This window comes from Oreochromis aureus, linkage group 4, assembly GCF_013358895.1.
Source record: "Oreochromis aureus strain Israel breed Guangdong linkage group 4, ZZ_aureus, whole genome shotgun sequence".
Lineage (NCBI taxonomy): Eukaryota > Metazoa > Chordata > Actinopteri > Cichliformes > Cichlidae > Oreochromis > Oreochromis aureus.
This window is the reverse complement of record NC_052945.1, coordinates 9,027,792-9,045,763: the sequence shown is the minus strand read 5'-3', so window position 1 is coordinate 9,045,763 and position 17,972 is coordinate 9,027,792. Positions and strand designations below refer to the sequence as shown.

General features: G+C 41.1%; 1 protein-coding gene across 5 annotated transcripts in view; it reads left to right on the top strand.

Annotated features, from left to right (window-relative positions):
* The window catches only part of znf385c (zinc finger protein 385C), a 135,829-nt gene that overhangs the window by 92,975 nt on the left and 24,882 nt on the right, over nucleotides 1-17,972 (top strand). For all 5 annotated transcript variants that reach the window (XM_031729887.2, XM_031729886.2, XM_039611501.1 and 2 more), the window contains exon 3: nucleotides 15,268-15,410. In XM_031729887.2, the coding sequence (XP_031585747.1) occupies nucleotides 15,268-15,410 (143 nt within the window). The remainder of the gene's footprint in view (nucleotides 1-15,267; nucleotides 15,411-17,972) is intronic.

Sequence of the window (17,972 nt, the reverse complement as noted above, 5' to 3'; positions counted from 1 at the left end):
AGTTTTAATTTGTATCGTATTTGCAACATCTGACATTTTTTGTAATTTTTGCTTAAAATGTATTGCGCATTTTATTTTGCCTTTTGGGGGAGAAAAAAAATCACACTGATCACGCAGAAGTGTTAAAAATCCCAAAATGAAAATCACCAAGATGTGAACCAACTACCTTCCTCTGGCGAGGCAACAGGACTATCCACTTTTCTTCCAAATTTATGTTTTCCCACTTGACACATGATCATCTAAAGTGTGAAGTGGGCCAATACTGTCAAAATTAACATACAAAAAGAATAGCAGTCAAACTATACTATTAATAGCTGCAGCTAAAATGAACAGTTTGCTTCAATGGACTCTCTACACATGTCTAGAGTCTAGGGAGTGTTGACATTGAATTAATAATGTTACAGTACCACATTAAAATCATGTTCCAGAGCATTTGAGGCAATGTAGGAGGAGGAAGTGCTTCTTTCGGCAGCCAGAACTGTGATATTCATGCCAGCATGAGTGGTAGAAGCATCAGATTCATGCCGTTTCAACAGCAGTAGCCCAAGGCTTACCAACGACAGACCTGGAAGAAGATTGTCAAGAAATATGATTGGGCTTAATGCAGTGTGGTGCACTTTACAGGATATCCCTGCATTGTGGGTGTTTGTCCATCCTAAATGACCCCAGAGCTTATTTTCTGACTTTTGAATCGTCTTCACCACACTCTCTCCTCATAAGCAGTAATGCTTTGACGCTTGAGGACACTTCAGCAACTTTCAATCGAGATTAATCCATCTTTGAGATGTGCCAAGGTCTGTGTGGATGCACAGCTGAGAGAACAAGAGAGAGAAAGAGAGGGTGGTTATAGAGATGGGCCATTTGTAGCTGCTGTCTCAAAACTGTGGTTCCATTCCCATTTTGCAACCAGGGGGGACAGCTCACTATATCATTCAGCCATTTGTTATTTTGTCTGAAGCAGGAGTTGGCCGAAGGGTAGAAATGTCTGTCTCTTTCCCCAGTTGCCTGAAGGTGAAATCCATTCATCATTTTGTCTAGAGCTTGTTTGCTTTTGCATGCATTCTTGCAAGTGTGTGTGTGTTCATGCAGATGTCCACATGAATATGTGTGCAGAAAATGGGAGGCTTATTCTTAATCTATCAGGTGTCACAGGCTATTGTTCAGGCTGAGTGAACCAGATTGAATTCCTGTGATTCAGTTTGGTTTTTCACTGGTGTTAAACTAAACAATCCCCATGGGTTGCCTGTGTTTTTGACATCATCTGCGACAACAGCCTCTAGCCTCTCTATTTGTCTACCTGTCCCGACCTATTCCACTGGCTCTCAGTAGTGATTTTCGTCTATTCTAACATACATCTTTAGTACGGCATTTCATTTGTGCAATCATCGGAGTTTTCAAGTTTTCTTACAGCAAGAGCTAAAGCCAACTTCGTGTTCGGATACACTTTTCATCTTTGTGTAGCCACATCAGGACATCTACTACCACTCTCAGTGCACCCTAGTGAATGGCAGTGATCCGTGGTTCAGCCGTTTCTGTGGCGGTTATTAAAAGGCGAGGGAAAGGTTACAGTAAATGCCACTCAGCTGATGTGCATTTCAAGACAGACCTTCTTAACCCTTATGTTACTTTTGAGTTTCTGCCTAACATTTAGGGAATGTCATATTACTTTTTTGTTGTTTGAACTTATTTTAAAGACATAAAACTGACCATAACAGCTACACTTTACACCCAGTGCCTGTTATCCTGCTTCATGTAAATTTCAAAGTTCAAAAAAGGTTCTTTCAAGTCAACTCAACCACTGTAGTGAAAATCTAAAACTGACATTTCAATATTTTATATAAAATAGATAAAGAAATTAACTGAATGTTATTTCAGTAATAATACAGTATTTTTCTACATGGTATTAAAACAGTAGTGAACTGTAAATTAATTTTATGGTAAGCAAACCTTAGGAAATGGGTTATGTGCTGCCAAGCCACTTATGCCAGTAGTCTACTGTAAAATCAAAACACAACTATGTGCTATAGTTCAGAGCATTCTATCATAATGGAAATGCATTATAAAGTAAGAGAACTAGAAAATCAAAAGCAACTTTCTGGCAGCCCACCTGTCATTGCTACTACATCTTTCACAGTCTTTCACTGTGCACAGTTGACGTGCTTGGAACAGGTCCGAAAAGCAAATTTTATTCATGCAAAAATACTTTTTGTGCACATATATTCACAAATGATAAGTTGACATCCCTTTCAGCAGGTAGTGTTCCATCAACACTTAGACAAATTAGACTGTGCTTTTAAACATGTAAACATCTATTTGAAATCAAATAGAGTTTGGACTGCCTTATGTTGAACAACAACTCTCTGTTCTTTCTAAGTCAAGGTTTAAAAAGTCAAACATGGTGCACTCGATGTCGTAGGTTGTGCTGTTACCACAGCATTCTTTTAATATTGACCCTTTGCACAGTTATGACAAGTCATTTTAAAATTTAATGACTTGACTATGTGTTGTTTTTTGGGGGTCTGGTAAGGTATTCACAACATCACTCTTTCAGATTTATCTAACAAAAAATATGACTAGTTATTACTTCAGCTCTTTTTCTCAGATCTGAAGTATAATTCAGATGGCATGATTCCAGTCAATCTACAGTGTGCTTTCAAGATATCTGAAATGACGGTTAGCTAGCCAAGTTTCAACATTGTTCATTCCCTGAATCAGAGTTTTGACAATGCTAAATGGGCTTGCAGATATCTGGGGTTGTGTAAGAACATGTGAAGCTATAAATGAGAGCAGGGACTTAATATTTTATTTAGGATATCTTGGACATAGTTTGTTTTTGTTTGAATAACAATCAAATTTTAAATCACATTTTACCAAGTGAAATAAAGGTGTCTGGGCTCTTAGAGAGAGAGAGGATGAGGAACTCAAAGTAGAGTAACTACTCCTCCACATAAGGCATCTGATTACGATGCCTCTTGGGCATCTCTTAAGTGAGGTGTTTTGGGCATGTCCTACGTCTGACAGAGCTTGTCTCTTGGCTGACATAGGAACACCTTGGTGTACCACCAGAAGTGCTGGAGGAGGTGGGTGGGGAGTGGGAGGTCTGGGCATGATTGTTTAGACTGGGATGGATGGAGTTTCTAATATGATCACCTTTCCAGTGAACAAAATGGTCAATGTTTCTGTGTTAGCACTGCTCAATATAGAATAGAAAGTCTTGAATTAAAATTCATGCACAAAATATTCTGACTTGTAGTCGTAACTAGTTGGCTATGCGTAGTGTACCATTTGCTTGAATAACTTACCAATAAATGTGTAAAGAAGCCTTTATTCTCTGATCTTTGTGCTCCTTAAATCAGGTCTTTGGCTGACTTCATAAGATGTAGGAATAAGGTATTGGTTAAAATGAAATAGCTTCCAAGTTGAATAACTGTGAAAGTAAATACAGATTGCATATAGAAATGATCTTTAAAATAGTGAGTGTTTCAAAATATATTCCGTAATATTTATAATGATGCAACCTGCACATCATTTCAGCCTGTTTCACATAAGGGGTTTTGCCGTAAATCCCACAGAACAGGAAATAAATGCAGTGTTTTCAGGGTAAAAATCTGCTAAAGGCTTTATTTCTTGCCAAGGAATTAAAAGTAAAAGCATGAAAAAATGTGATAGCTTGAAAAGCAAAACCAACTCCAAACCTCACCATGCACCTGTTCTTACAAATTGGCAGTTTACTCTGAATCCCCCCCCAGACCCACATCTCTCTCTCACACACACACACACACACACCCTGTCCTCCTCATCTCCAGCTCTGTCCCTCCGAGGCTTCCTTTCCCCCCTCCTTTCCTTCCCTTGTCACTTCTTCTCTCAGACACCAGGGCACTCATCACAGAGGTCACGCACCTGTCGCCTGCTGTAAACAGGAAATGAATAATTCAGGACTCTGCACTGGTTGACTGGAACAGCTGATGGTCTCTCTGTGACGAGCAAAGATTCATCCAAAGGATTCGCATTATAATCCTCAGCTGGAATCAGACTAATGAGAAACGCTCTCTCGGGAGAGTCTAAGGACTCACTCAGAGGCAGACTGCACGTCCTTGACCTCTGCGGGTGATAAAGTTAGTTTGAAATGGCAGTCCGTAATGGCACAAAGATCTTCTGCCCCACACAGCGTTTTGCATTTTTAGACTTGTTGGATTTCGCTCACATAAACAAAGGCCACCTCTACTCTTTAAGGATTTATGTATGACGCTTTGAACCTCAATTTAGCATCAAACAAACTAGAGACATAGTAAAGTAATGACATCCTCAGCACAGAATGAAGTCACAGTTCCTCTGTGGCTTATGCTTCTACTTTTATGTTTGGGTAGTTGGTCCTGCCTCACAGGCATATGAGGCCTGTGAGTTCCTCATATGGAAACTAAGGGAGTGACCCTCCATACCGCATTTGTGGTGAGATTGCAGAACAGAGTGTTCCACCAGTGCCCTGAAAACCAAAGGAAAACAATTATTTTGTTTATCTTATTCATTTATGTGCACACCCTGCTCAGTGAAACACACAGAACACAGTGATGATGATGGGTTATCTTTAAGTTAATGTATAATGTAATGATTCCTTATGGTTAAGTCTTGCTACTCTCAGTCATAGGTTGTTTGCATGAAATAAACCCTAGTTCAGTTACTTTGGGAGAAAAAGCAACTAACCCCCAAGTAATTGGGGAGAAAGAGAGAGCTATAACTGTTCTTTCCACATTTAAACTGTTTATTTTTTTCAAAACCACTTAAATTTGGTGACTTTGTCTCAATTTAAAGTTTCATAAGCGCTTTACCTGAGGTTAGAACTCCACTCTGCATGCACAATGTTTCACAACAACAGCACACTTGGATCAGTGCAATAAAAACTGCTCTTCTGTCATCAGTACAATAGGTTGGATTTTTCCTGGTTTGTTATAAAGTGTTCAGTTTTCTCTTTAGGACTAAGGGAGGGATAATTGTCATACAGTTGCCACCAGCGATGGTGGGTGGACTTAGTGTAGCATATCACAACCGTTTAATCTGTTTTACAATGGTAGAACTGGTTACATTTTTTCTCATTTTCACACAAGTGAGGACAAGATCTATCCATTTGTTTTGGGATTAAGAAAAACTGATCCTTGTTTAATAACAGGGCAGCGTGGTGAAGCAGTGGTTAGCGCTGTTGCTTAACAGCAAGAACATCCTGGAGCGACTGAGGCGTTTTTGTGTGCCGTTTACATGTTTCCCTCATGCTTGTGTGGGTTCTCTTTGGGTTTCTGGCTTCCTTCCACAGACTGAAGAGATCCAAGAGGTTAGATTAATTAGTGATTGTAAATTGGTCATAGGTGTCAGTGATTGTCTCTTTCTTTGTTAGAATGACAACTCGTCTTGTGTGTACTCTGTCTTTGCCCTATTACAGCTGAATAAGGCTCCAGCCCTCCTGCAGCAGTGAATTCGATAAGCGATAGATAGATAGATAGATAGATAGATAGATAGATAGATAGATAGATAGATAGATAGATAGATAGATAGATAGATAGATAGATAGATAGATAGATAGAGGTGGTTCTGTGGTATATAACCCTTTACTTGGGCTTACTGTAAACTAATGAGCATCTCGCTTGTCCTTTAGTAGTCTCCCCTCCTATAACCTCACCTCTTGTCTCTGGTTTTCCGATCCTGAGGTGTCAGCCTACAGAGGGAGCTGACCTATAACAGAAAGCCAGTTATATTTGAGAGAAATACCCGAGTAGCAAGCTGAGAGGCAGCAAGCTGCCAGTTGGGGCTGGCGGGTAGCTGGAGTGATTGGTTTTCACTTCTTATCACCACACCAGCAGGTGTCAAAGACATGCGGTACTGCGGCACTCTGGGGGGGATTCACAATTATAACACCCAGGCCACCAGCTCACTCCCTTCTGTACCTCCACCTCACCATCCATCTGCACTTCTTTTCCTACTTCTGCCATCAAATGAAATCCTGCCAGCCAGTAGTAACTTAAGAATCCTGTTATGGCCTTGCTCCACTAAACACCTGCACATGTTCTGATAAGAATCCTTATCTGCTCAGTCCCATGTCTCCTCTCTGCACCCAGGCAAAGCAGGAGCACTCTATAACTAGAGTTGAAGGTATGTACCACCACCACTGGTGATCACATTGATTGTTTTCAATCACATTATCCTGTCTGCTGCCTCATATTGAACAATCAAAAGGAAATAAGTGGCTGCAGCAGAGGAGTGCAGTGTTAAGTCTTTTGCTTTGAAAGTGAAGTAATTCTATTTAAAAACATGCCAGCTGCCGGGTGTGCTCCGCCTGCTGTACAATGCCATATCAGGAATTATCCTTTTATGCTCTTCTCCCATCTTTGTAATTACACGCGAGGAATGAGAGGAGACATCTGCATGCCAGCTCTTTGAGGAGAGGAGGAAGGAGACAACAAAGGGCAGAGCCCTGTCTCACAAAGGCTTTCCAATTTGCAACTTGCAGCTGTTTCTCTTCAGAGAGCTCGAACGGCCTGTCCTCTCTCACCCTAAAAGTGGCTCACAATCCAATCACTGATCTTTTTTCAGTGGCTTCTGGTTGAGGGCTGACGTTTGTCACACAATGATGCTTTTCCTGCTTTGTAAGAATCTGTTTACTGTGTCTGAGCCTAGCTGAGTTGTGTCCTCCATTAGCAGGTGTTTAGGGAGGAACTTGATAAGAGACAGCTCATTTTGGGGAGGAGTACAGCTGTACTGTCTAATGTCCAATTCAAAAACCACTCTCATTCACATAAGCTAATGTTCGCGAATGCTGGTGTTTTGGTACTGTCGTCATTACGCATATCTATGCATGGGTCGACACCAGGGCTGTGCACTGCCTGAATCTGACTATGTACAAATATTTAGCAGTGTGGGTCTTGTGTTTGCTTGTTTTCTGGCAATTTCCCACCATTGTTTCACCTTTGTTTAGCTGCATATGCTGTACAGGATTGAAAACCAAATGAGTCTAATGGATCCACAAGGCATGGCACTGCGACCCGTAAATTAAGTCCCACAGATGTGCTTCTGTAGATTAATCTTCCCGCTCATGAGCAATTAGCCTGGCAGTGATGCTGAGGCATGAGGCTGATTTGAAACAATTACAGCCCAGGTTGGGCAAAATTAGCTAGTTCAATTCCCAAGGTCGCTACTGATTGCGAGTGAGGTACTTTCAAAAGCAGCCAGGGATAATCAACTTTTAACACCAGCACGTTCTTCAGCTAACCTTTTTACCTGGATGTGGACACTAGGTCACTGAAAAAACTCCATCTGTTCAGTCATCAAAGATATCAGGTCTTTCTGCATATCTGATGTATTTAAATGATATTTGAGCTGCTACTGAGTTTGTTTTTTCTCAAACCTACATTAAAGTAAGTGAGCTGTGTATGAATTATCACTGTGCTAACAGCTGGAGGACTTTTTTTCTTTCTTTTTTTAGCCACGTTTACTCCCCTGATGTAACTGCACTTTTCCTTCTCAAATAATATAAGACTTGCTATGTACATGTGGTAAAAGAAGATAAAAATGATTTGGCCTTACAGCTAAGACTTAAAACGAACAGGAAACCTTTTGTCTTTTTATAGCCAGTACACATTTCCATTAAGTTTTAATTTGGCCGTAGACACTTGCCTGATAGCAGAATTTAAATTAGGTGTGTTATGCGAAATGTCTAAAACAAAGACCCTAGTAAAAGGCGAATGAGTGAGGAAAGAGACATTTTGTGAAAAACAAATTCAGGTGGAATGGATTTAGATGATCACCAGTCCATTTGATGGCAAGAAAAAAAATCTGCTCTGCAAAGCAATTTACTGACTGCAAATTCAACCTGCTTTGCAGAAGCTCTTTTGCATAACAATGAATGTAATATACAAGAAACGTACAGTACAATTCTCTCTGCAAGCACTTTGCTGTTGTCATTTATATAAATAAAGGGAACGTTCTTGCCTGCGATTCTTACAAATCTCACACGATTTGCAGCTGTAAATGAATCATTAATTGTGAAGGACTTTTCTCCTCTGTGTGTGTGTGCGATGTGACTTAGTGCTCGTCTAGTGGGGAATTCAGGAGAGGATAGTTCCACTGTGTTTAACATAGCTACAACTTCATTTTCTTTTCCCTTTCGTCATAGCCTCATAACCACCTTTAGTCCCACATCTTGGTGTCTGAGTGACTGTTTTCATCTCTTGCATCTCTCATCAGCTGGGGAGTTAAAATTAGAAAGCTGCCTCTGTCTTGTCCTTATTTACTCTTTTACAAGGCATCTTCCTTACTTGAAGATCCAAACAGTCCGGCTCACCTAGCATATCTAATCAATTTATAATGAGTTGTCACAGTTGGCATGATAGCTGCATAACGCTTGGTTGACCAGCTTGATATTTATTCATGTAAAAAACTATGTACTTAATCCCGCTTCCACAAATGAGTCAATTTGCTGTGGAAATGAACCTTATCGGAGTTCCTGTCAATCCTGCACTGCTTCTAGCCAAAGGTTTTTGCATATTTAGGAGCATGGCACAACTTTGAATTATTTTCTTCAGTATTGTTTGTTTTTTAACATGACTCTTTAAACTGGAGTAATGTTATTTACGGTAATGATGGTGGATGGGGGGGTTAATGTTGACTCTTAGACATATGGTTAAATTTTACCTTTGATCGTTTTCACCTTTCCAGCTCTGTCTGTGTATTAAAGTTAGTTTTGTTTTCATCTAAAGGGAAAGGTCCAACAGCTGTCATTATTTTTGAAATCCAAAGTGATGGGATTAGGAAAAGTGTAGGGGACTTATTAAAGCAGCTCACCCTCCGGCTTGAAAGCAAAGAAACAAAAATAATGTTTCTTTCCTGCTTTTTTCTGGTTTTTAGTCACACTGAAGTTCTGTGTACAGCTGCTGTTGCTGCACCAGAGCAATGACTGGCCAACGGCGCCATCTGCATAAATGAATGTGTTTGATATTTTCCTTCTCCGCCTCCTTTTTCCCGTGTAGCATCAGGAATCAGAAGCATCTCTGCTGCTTGCCTTTAGAAGACTGCCTCGTAGGGTCTCACAGTGGGGAAGCTGAGCAATTTGTCTCTTGATGGCTCCGGGCTTATCGTCTCTGCTTGACAGATGGGCCTTGCCTCTGCTCAGGTTGGGTTTGGTAGCAGTGCACAGCTCACTGCTTGACAGAACTCATTACAGACACACCCCAGGAGAAGAAGCATCTCCAAAAGGTCCTGCTACTGGGCCCCCACGCCTCACAACGGAGCCAAATACTGTAAACCTAAACATACTCCTGAAAGCCTTTCTGATGTTTTAGATTGAATGTGAAATTTAGGAATAATTGCTTGCAACCTGCCACTAGCTAGAACATTTGAGATATTATAATTTCACACATGAGTAGCTATTATTATTATAACACCGTAATATTAAAAAAAAAAAGACACAAATTACAGACAATTAAGCTCATTTTTTTGTACTTTTAGAATGGAAATTCTAAATTACAGCAAAGCCAGGCTTTGGTTAGTGTCTTTGTCTGATGAAGCACTGTTGATGCTGAAGCCAAAGGCTGAACCCCAGAAAAATCTCAGATCATATTTTATTTATTGACAAAAATAGCTCTCTCTATACCTTTGTTTAAACTGTAAAAGATCTGCCTGAGGCCTATAAACATTAAAAATGTTTTGCATACTTAACTTACTTCATACATTGTTTCATTTTGTGTTGGTAATTACAGAAATGAACCCAGTGAAGTAGGACAGTAAGGCTAGCTGGGTACAGGTGAGGCTCTGGGGTTGACAGAGAGGTAAACGCAAAACTTTCACGGTCTGACTTTGAATATTTCCTCTAAAATTGCATGTGAAAAAAGTTATAAAGTCATCTCTTTTCCTGAGCATGCTCTATTTTCAGTCGGGGGTCAAACTGTGCTTAGCCTTGCATATAATCAGGCCACATGGAGCAGGCTGCCACCTTCTGCAATCCAGAGAAAAGAAGGGGAAAGGAGGCCAAAACTACAGATGAAAGATTTTTTTTTAAAGAGCAGATTAGCTTAAAATATAAAAGAAGTAACTATACTGAGATTGAATTTAATCCTCATAAAAATTCTTAGTGGACAAGCACACCTCACCATTCAGACATCAGAAATCAAACAGTGTAGAGTTGGTGCTGCGCACTGTTCAAATATTCCTTGCACATATTTACCTTCTAAACTATATATGCCTCTGCCACACACTGAAATACAAACTGCCATGTGTAGCACAAACAGTTATCAACTTACACACTTCAGTACACAATATCTAGCCACAGTGCAGCCAGCACGGCAAGCCGAGCGACCCTGAAAAAAAGAGCAAAACGTAATTCAAATAAACAAATTTAAAAAGCTTTAAGCTAAGGTGGAAAAATGAGAGATGGGAAGCAGGGGAGCTAAAATGAGAGGGTTCTTTGGAGAGGGAAAAAAATTAATTGCATGCCACTGAGAATATGTTTTACTTTCTCACTGAAACACGGAAATGGCTTGCACACGTAAAAACCTCCAAAAATTCTGGTTGAAAGCAAAAACAGTTGCAGCTCGTAGTTCTAATACTAGTGTTCGTATCATGATGGGCAGAAACATACAGGTCATCGTATTTCATGCTGAGGAAATGGTCAAATTGGCTTAATGGATTGCTAAGTGAAGTTCCTTCATGATCTGTTTAGTGTTTCATGTAATCAGTCCAGCCACATCTCTCAGTTTATCTTGCAGATTATCAGCATAACTAAAGGAGCGGGTGGGGGGGGGTTAATTAAAGCTGATTGTATTTAATGTTCTTGTCCAGACTATAATAGTTCCCTCAGTGGCCCTCACACCACCACCTGATCAAGCAGAAGCTAATTGGCCGTTAGGAGTTACTTATCTCTCTCATTCCCCGATTCTCTCTCCAATCTTTGTCTCTTTCTGTCTGTCAGTGACATCCAGAGGCAGCGCAATGTCAGATTGTGCCCTCGAATAGCCGTGAGCCTCTAATACACTATGAGCCTGATTTACAGTTTCCAAGCATAGAGCAGTTGAAGCAGTCGTTTGTATGCATAGCATGTCTTGGGTTACCTCATACCTCAGTGAAGAAGATGTTCTGTTAGTTACATTACAGTAACTAAAAAGCTCCAATTCTCTATCTGTACACAGAGTTGTAGTTGTTGGCTCTTCCTATGCTGTCAGATCTAGTCCCATCAGCACCTCTGAGGCAGGGCAGCAGCCGCTGGGAAGTTCGCAGGGCGACTGGGGGATGGTGAAACAGTGTGGCAACAGTGTGGCAGATGCACAATGAGCAACATCGTGTTATGACTCTGAGTGTGCGTGTCAGAACTCGACTGTGTGCGTATTAGGAACATGAAGTCTACAGTCACTGACTGAATTATGAAGACCATGCTAAACATCATCAAAAGAGAGGTTATTATGTGTACTTGGCAAGTGACAAAAGAAGCATCCACATGGTTCAGTGTAATTATGCTCACGTTGTGCCTGCACTTAGTGCTCATCACTTCACCAGTCAGCAATTTCCCTTGCAAATCCCTGTTCATTTAAGTTCAGATATGTAGATATTCATTATCACAGCTGGATAATCAGATCAGAGGCCTAATGATGAAGGTCTTACTGACAATCTGACTGTTACTCAGCAGGCAGCCACAGCTGAGCATCAGGGATGCGGTACACAATGTCCTCTAAATATGCGGAAATCATATGTGGAATTGTAAAGAAAAAGCTTTTACTCCAGTGATCCCACAATCACGTCTCTACAAAGAAGAAATAAAAATGATGCAAAACTGGAGACTTGGACAAATACATCTCTGATATGTTCTTTTAAAATATTCTTAAACAAAGGATTTCATCATGTTTCCTTCTGCGCCGAGCTCCATAGGAAACTTCATAATAAGACTTTTTGTTTCTTTTAGTCTAACCTTTGTGTTGTGAACTAAAGAGCTTGTCAGCAAGAATGGTCATGTACTGTTTTGTCTCTTTATACCAACTGTACATCCACTGTCATGAGGGTCCTTGGAGGTCTACAGCAGTACAGTTTCCTATTCAGCTTCTGAGGGCTGAGGACAAAGTTTAATGAAATCCTAAAATTTAGACACTAATATTAGTCAACCTTGCAGATTTGGAATAAATGTTGCCAGCCCAGTTTTGTGATATCTGAGATTGAACTGGGTCAATTAGGGTGAATCGTGTATTGTATATCCAACCTTAAAGGGCACCTGGTTGGAGCAAGTTGATCTCAGGTGAAATTGTATGTCATCTTGGACAACAACAGTAAGGAGAAAAAGAAGGTGGAGATCCACTCACCGAACTTCAAGACCCTGCTGTGCCAGCAGCTATCCACATAATTACACTGGGCCACAAATAGAAAGGCGGTTTTCTCTCCTCCCAGACCCTCTCCTTTTTTTTCTTTCCTGTGCTGCTCAGCAGTGAGAATATATGCAGAGCACTGAGGAGAGATGGGGTATTTAGATGTGAGAAAAGGCAATTTGTCAGAAACCTAAGAGAGCACTGGAGTACTGACAAGAGAATTACAGTAGAAGGACTTGGGGGTTGAAGGGCTAATTCTGCGATCGTGAAAGAGGAACGGCTCAGTGTGCCTGCATGTATACATTAGAATCCATTATTTTTCTCAGGTGTGCATGTAGAAAATAATTGAAAAATCGCTGCTTGAATTCCGCGACTCAAATGCGCCTCACAAACACACATATCCGAGTAGATACAATGTGACGGTGGCTGTTGTGTAACCAAGCCCAGTGAGTCATGAGAGGGAGGAATGCGCTGTTGTGATGGGAGGAGGAGGAGGGAGTCTGCCTGGGGAAGGACTGGCAGAGACAGTCAGATCCGTTAGCAAAGTCATCTGGGAGAGAGAACGAGGCTGGACATTTGGTTTCAGGCCTTGCCTCAACTGCCAGTGGTTGTCTGGACCACAAGTGAGGCATAAATAAATCTAAGCCTTGATGCAGACATAACTTTGGCCAGAAAGAGCATATGTGCACCTAACCACATATGCATGCAAACACATATGTACAGGAACACCCATATAAGTGGAAAATTTGCAGAGTGATGGGAGGTTAACGGAAGTAGAAGGCTAAAAGAAAAATAAATCCACTGTCCTTACTAATATACACACACACAAACACAAGAAATGGAGATGTACTTGCTTTAAAAAGTAGTCCTAGTAAAATCCCGTACAATATGCGTCAAGTGCAAAATTATACCTTGTTTGATTTTATGTGCGTGTGTGTATTTGTGTGTGTGTTGACTTCCCGCTTGCCCTCGGAGCTATTTGTTTTCAGATGTGCGTAGGCAGTTTTGTTTATATGTCTTACTGTGTATGCTTGATTCTCGTCTAGTACATGCAAGCCGAGCGCACACGCTCCCTCGCTTGCTGTCGTACATGCCAGGATTCAGGCTGTGCGTCCATTGCAGTGTTATCATCCAAAGAGGCAAACAGCCAGCCCCTGATTTAATAAGCTGCCTAGGGAGTCACATAGAGGTGGGGAAGCACTATCAGCTGATAACTGTCCTCCCTGCGAGCCCAGCTTCTTTTTTTTTTTCTCCTCTGATAGTCCTGCCAAGAGAAGACTCAGCTTTTCCTTGTTTTTCTGTGTGATTGTGAATGTTGCGTGTAGGAGCGATCCCCTGCCGGCTGCTGCCCACGTGTCTGTAGGCTGCGTCCGTCCTGTGCTGACTCTCTCAGTGTCAGACAGACAGCAGAGGAGATCCCACACATGGCAAAGGCAGGCCTGAGCCCAGTGCTGAGGAGCATATGCTCAAGGCTTTAGTGTTTCAGCCCCCCACCCACCAAATACACACATAACTGCCAATCCTGCCAAGCCGCAAAAAGCCATGGGCCAGACTACTGACAGATTCCCCATCTATCACTGTGTTCCGCACTTCACACAAGCCATACAGCAATATCAACATCGTACCGCAACCTTGACAGCAATTCTGAGAGAAAAAAAAGTACTACAAAGATGCCACAACAAGCAAGAAAAAAAAACCAACACAAAATTTTGCAGAGCACCAACTGCGCTTTATTTTGACAGCTTCTGTTATTTTGTTGGGTGTGATGGCTTTGTAGCAGTGTTTGAGCAGTCTTCTGGTGATCTGTGAGTGGAATAGCTCTGTATTTTCTCCAGTCTAGTCTTTCAAGCAGTGATGTTCAAAGCCGATGCTAAAAGAATCATGTACTGGATGTGTAGGATATTGGTACATACAAGTATATAGTTATGTAGTTACATAGTTAGACATGGACCAAAGATCTTAATAATTTCCATTGCTTTTAATGTTTTAATAGTATCATCAGAGATTAGTGAGGGTAGGTTATGCCTATGCAGCTATCCTGGAAAATCCTAGAAACCATTTTAATGGTTGTCAAACCACATCTTCACTGATACATACCGAGGTGTGAAAACACGCCATTAATGGTACAGGGGATGTCTTCAGATGTCGTCTTTATTGGGGAAAGAGTTAAAAGATTCTTTTTTATTGTCAAGCTTTTGTATTTCTGTGGTGCTGATGTTTTTCTACAGTTGGTGATTGCTTTTTTTTTTTCTGTGTGCGACTACCTCAGTATAAATGTGTACGGCACAACAGCTCACATGATAGGCATACTTTCAGGTGGCCGCCGTGACCCGCAGCTGACATCGAATGATTGATCCTGTTGCCGGGATAAGTGCCTGCACACTGCTGAGCACACCGGTCCACTGAAATGCAGCCAGGCGGAAAATTAGAAATCTCTTCATCCCTGATCCATTTGAAATCCGATAACTCCTATCTTCCCCTCTTGCAGGCACCTTTTCTTAGCCAATAAATCAGTAATTAAATTATGTGTTTATGTGTATGTGTGTGCATGTACATAAGGGGCAGGTGAGTGTGCTTGGGGGGATGTGTATGCATAGTTGAGGTGATTGGGGTATTTAAAACTGCCCATCCGCCCTTAAACACACAGGTACGTCTTTAAACACATTGTATTGTCCCAAGTACAAGCGCTTGCCTAGTCACAAATGCAAGTGTACACATACAAACAAGTTTCACAGTGAGTGCTTGGTGACAGCTGGAGGTGTAATGGTGCCTCTGGTATCAAATAAATCAAAGTCAGGCCTCCCCTGAGCACTGGGTTTGTCCCCTTCGTAGCCAGCGGTGTAGTCGCTCTCCCACAGTTGCACTGAGACAGAAATATCTCTCATGTGAACATTTCCTAATGCTTCTTAACTTCTAACATCGGTCTTGTTGTGTTGTCCAGGTACATCGGCCCAGGGCAGCCCACTCCTGGCTTCCCTCCCCGTCCCAGGACGACCTCTGCAGCCTCAGCTCGACCTCAAACACCTCCTGCCCTTCAGACTCAATGGATCCTCCCCACTTAGCCTGTTCCCTAACTTTAATACGGTGAGTCTAGTGGGTCTTCATAATAAACATTACTTTTAGATAAACTGGACTGAAAAATAAGATGTTGAAGTCATTTGAGAACAATGTTCATTGTCAGCAATACTCTGTAAAATTAGTTTAACATTTTGTCTTGTCTTTCAAAGCATACTTTGAAAGTTACACAGAATTTGAGGCAAGCCAAAAAAATAAAAAATAAAATCTAATCAACTAGAAAAAAAATATCACACAGTGAAGGGTATTGATTAGAAAACAACTCACAGGAGACATATTAGCCTGATTTCGTTCTCTGTGGCAGCATGAGGCATACTTTTATGGTATAAGGGTCAGGGTACTTGTACACATACTTCATCATTTTTGTGTCAATATGCCCCTCATGCCAACTCGGTTTATATCAGGGGGTGTTACAAAGATATACAGGCCTATAAAGCTGTGTCATTATTGCTAGCTATTCTGTTTGTCACTATATCAATACTTCCCCTGCCAGACCACAGCCTCCAGTGCTGTGCCAAGGCTTTATCCTAGCTTTAGGTTACAGTTTTTAATGAAGCAGGGTTTGACCTCTGAAAAGCATAGCAAGCTTAAAAAATCTGTGGAAACTGGACAAGTGGGGGATAAAACAAGATGTGGAAGGCCTGAAAAACCATCTACTGCAAATGAAAATGATGGCCTTAAGAAATAGGCGGAAAAAATCCAGCAAAGACCTGACACAGGACCTGAGTGATGCATCTGCTCCATATGAACACAGAAACTACTGTCAGATTTTGATCCACCATGCCATACCATCTGGTAAGTGTCTCACTGGCAACAGCTTCATTTGTCCGCATGACAATGATCTTAAACACACTGCCAATAAAGTAAAAGCATAGCTTGTTAGAAGACAATAGAACACCATCACTCATAGACAGCCCCCAAATATTGACTTTCAAGCCTATTAAAAATGTACAAACTGTGTCTTTGCTTTGTTTTGGGGTTTTTTTGTTGTGTGAAAAATGACCACATGCACACACAGTCCATCTGAGGTATTTAGAGACATGCTGAATGTTTTTCTTTTTCACTTCTCATCCAAATATAGATTTTCTTCTTCTTTCTTTTTTTCTTTTCAGTCTGTTCCCAACATTGTTTAGACATCTGGCAAAGCTGTCTTCACTGTCTTTTAAAGATCTTTTCACCACATTTTTGCTACTTGGGGCCTTCTTACAGATAGAGATAGTCGAGGTCAGCTGTGTTCTCACTACTGGAAATACTTCATAAGCTTTAGGACAGGGTTAGAGCTTGCACTTGCTTGCATCTTCACAAAAATACAAGTAGATATACTATAGAGTGCACTGGGAACGTGGCAGGTTAAAAACTATTTAATATCTCGTCCGATCACACTGTATTGGACATTTGCCTTCTCACATTCTCCTCCGCACATTAGGTAATGTCTAGGGAAGTTCAGGATTGCAGTTTATGTGTAAAAATAGCCTCTGTTTCAAACATCACCCACAAACCATTCAGTTTTCAAGCATGTTGACTCTGATGGCTCAGTTTCTGGAATTAAAAGCTTATATCTTTGATCCTTTACTTTCCAGCGCTGTGGTCATTGTCATTTCAAGTGTGTATGTGTGCAAGTATTTTTTGATTTCTTTGATCCTACTTTTCCACTCTGCGTGTGTGTGGAAGAGTGTGCCCACAGTGTCCAAGTGTTTTCAGTCCTTTCATTGCAATATGAAACTGTTTCCAGTTCTGTGGTCTGTAAATGGAGTATAAGCTAGAGATTTAGCTCCTGCATACACTTTTACACCTTTTGAAACTGTACATATAAAAGGTAGGATGAGAAAGAGGGAGATACAGTCATCTGTCTGTCTGGCTGGTTCTTTACAATGGAGGACATGTGTGAGGGGGTGGATGAGACATAAATGTTTGCTCTATGGTGTGTATTTGTGTATGTAGGGGGCTGCCAGCCTGTGTGAAAAGTGCAGTTTTTTTCATTTGTTCAACCGCCTACTGCTTTGGGTCATGAAGTCGGCTATACTGCCCTGTGGAGGATTGAGCATGCTAGGAGCAAAAGCAGCGTGGTAAACATTCACTCCTCTAAAACCTCATGTATTTATATTAGTGGTGGAGGCAGTGGGGTAGGTCTCTGGTCAGTGTTTTGTCTGCGTTTCTCTTGTGTTTCAATGGGAAAATTGTTGTTTTTATTCTCAAACCAATGTCTGTGCCTCACCATTCTAATTTGGGGTTTTAGTTTTGCACATTATGCTTCCCTATTAGAGAAATAAAAGCATCCATAAAAGTAAAAGCTATTGGAGATGAAAAAGGCAGTAGATTACCAATGAATGCAGCAAGGTAGTACAAAGGAAACCGTATTTACAGAGTCGCAATGCTGTTCGGTCTGCCATTGTTAAATAGAATACAACTCGCAGTAGGACTTGGAATCTACCACAACCACAATGCAGAAATTATGATAACCACAGAAATAACATCAAATCAGTGTCGCTTCAGTCGCGGGAGGAGATGATTAGCCTCCATAATATACAGTCTGACAGTGCAGCTGTGGCATTAATCACAAAGTCCATTCAA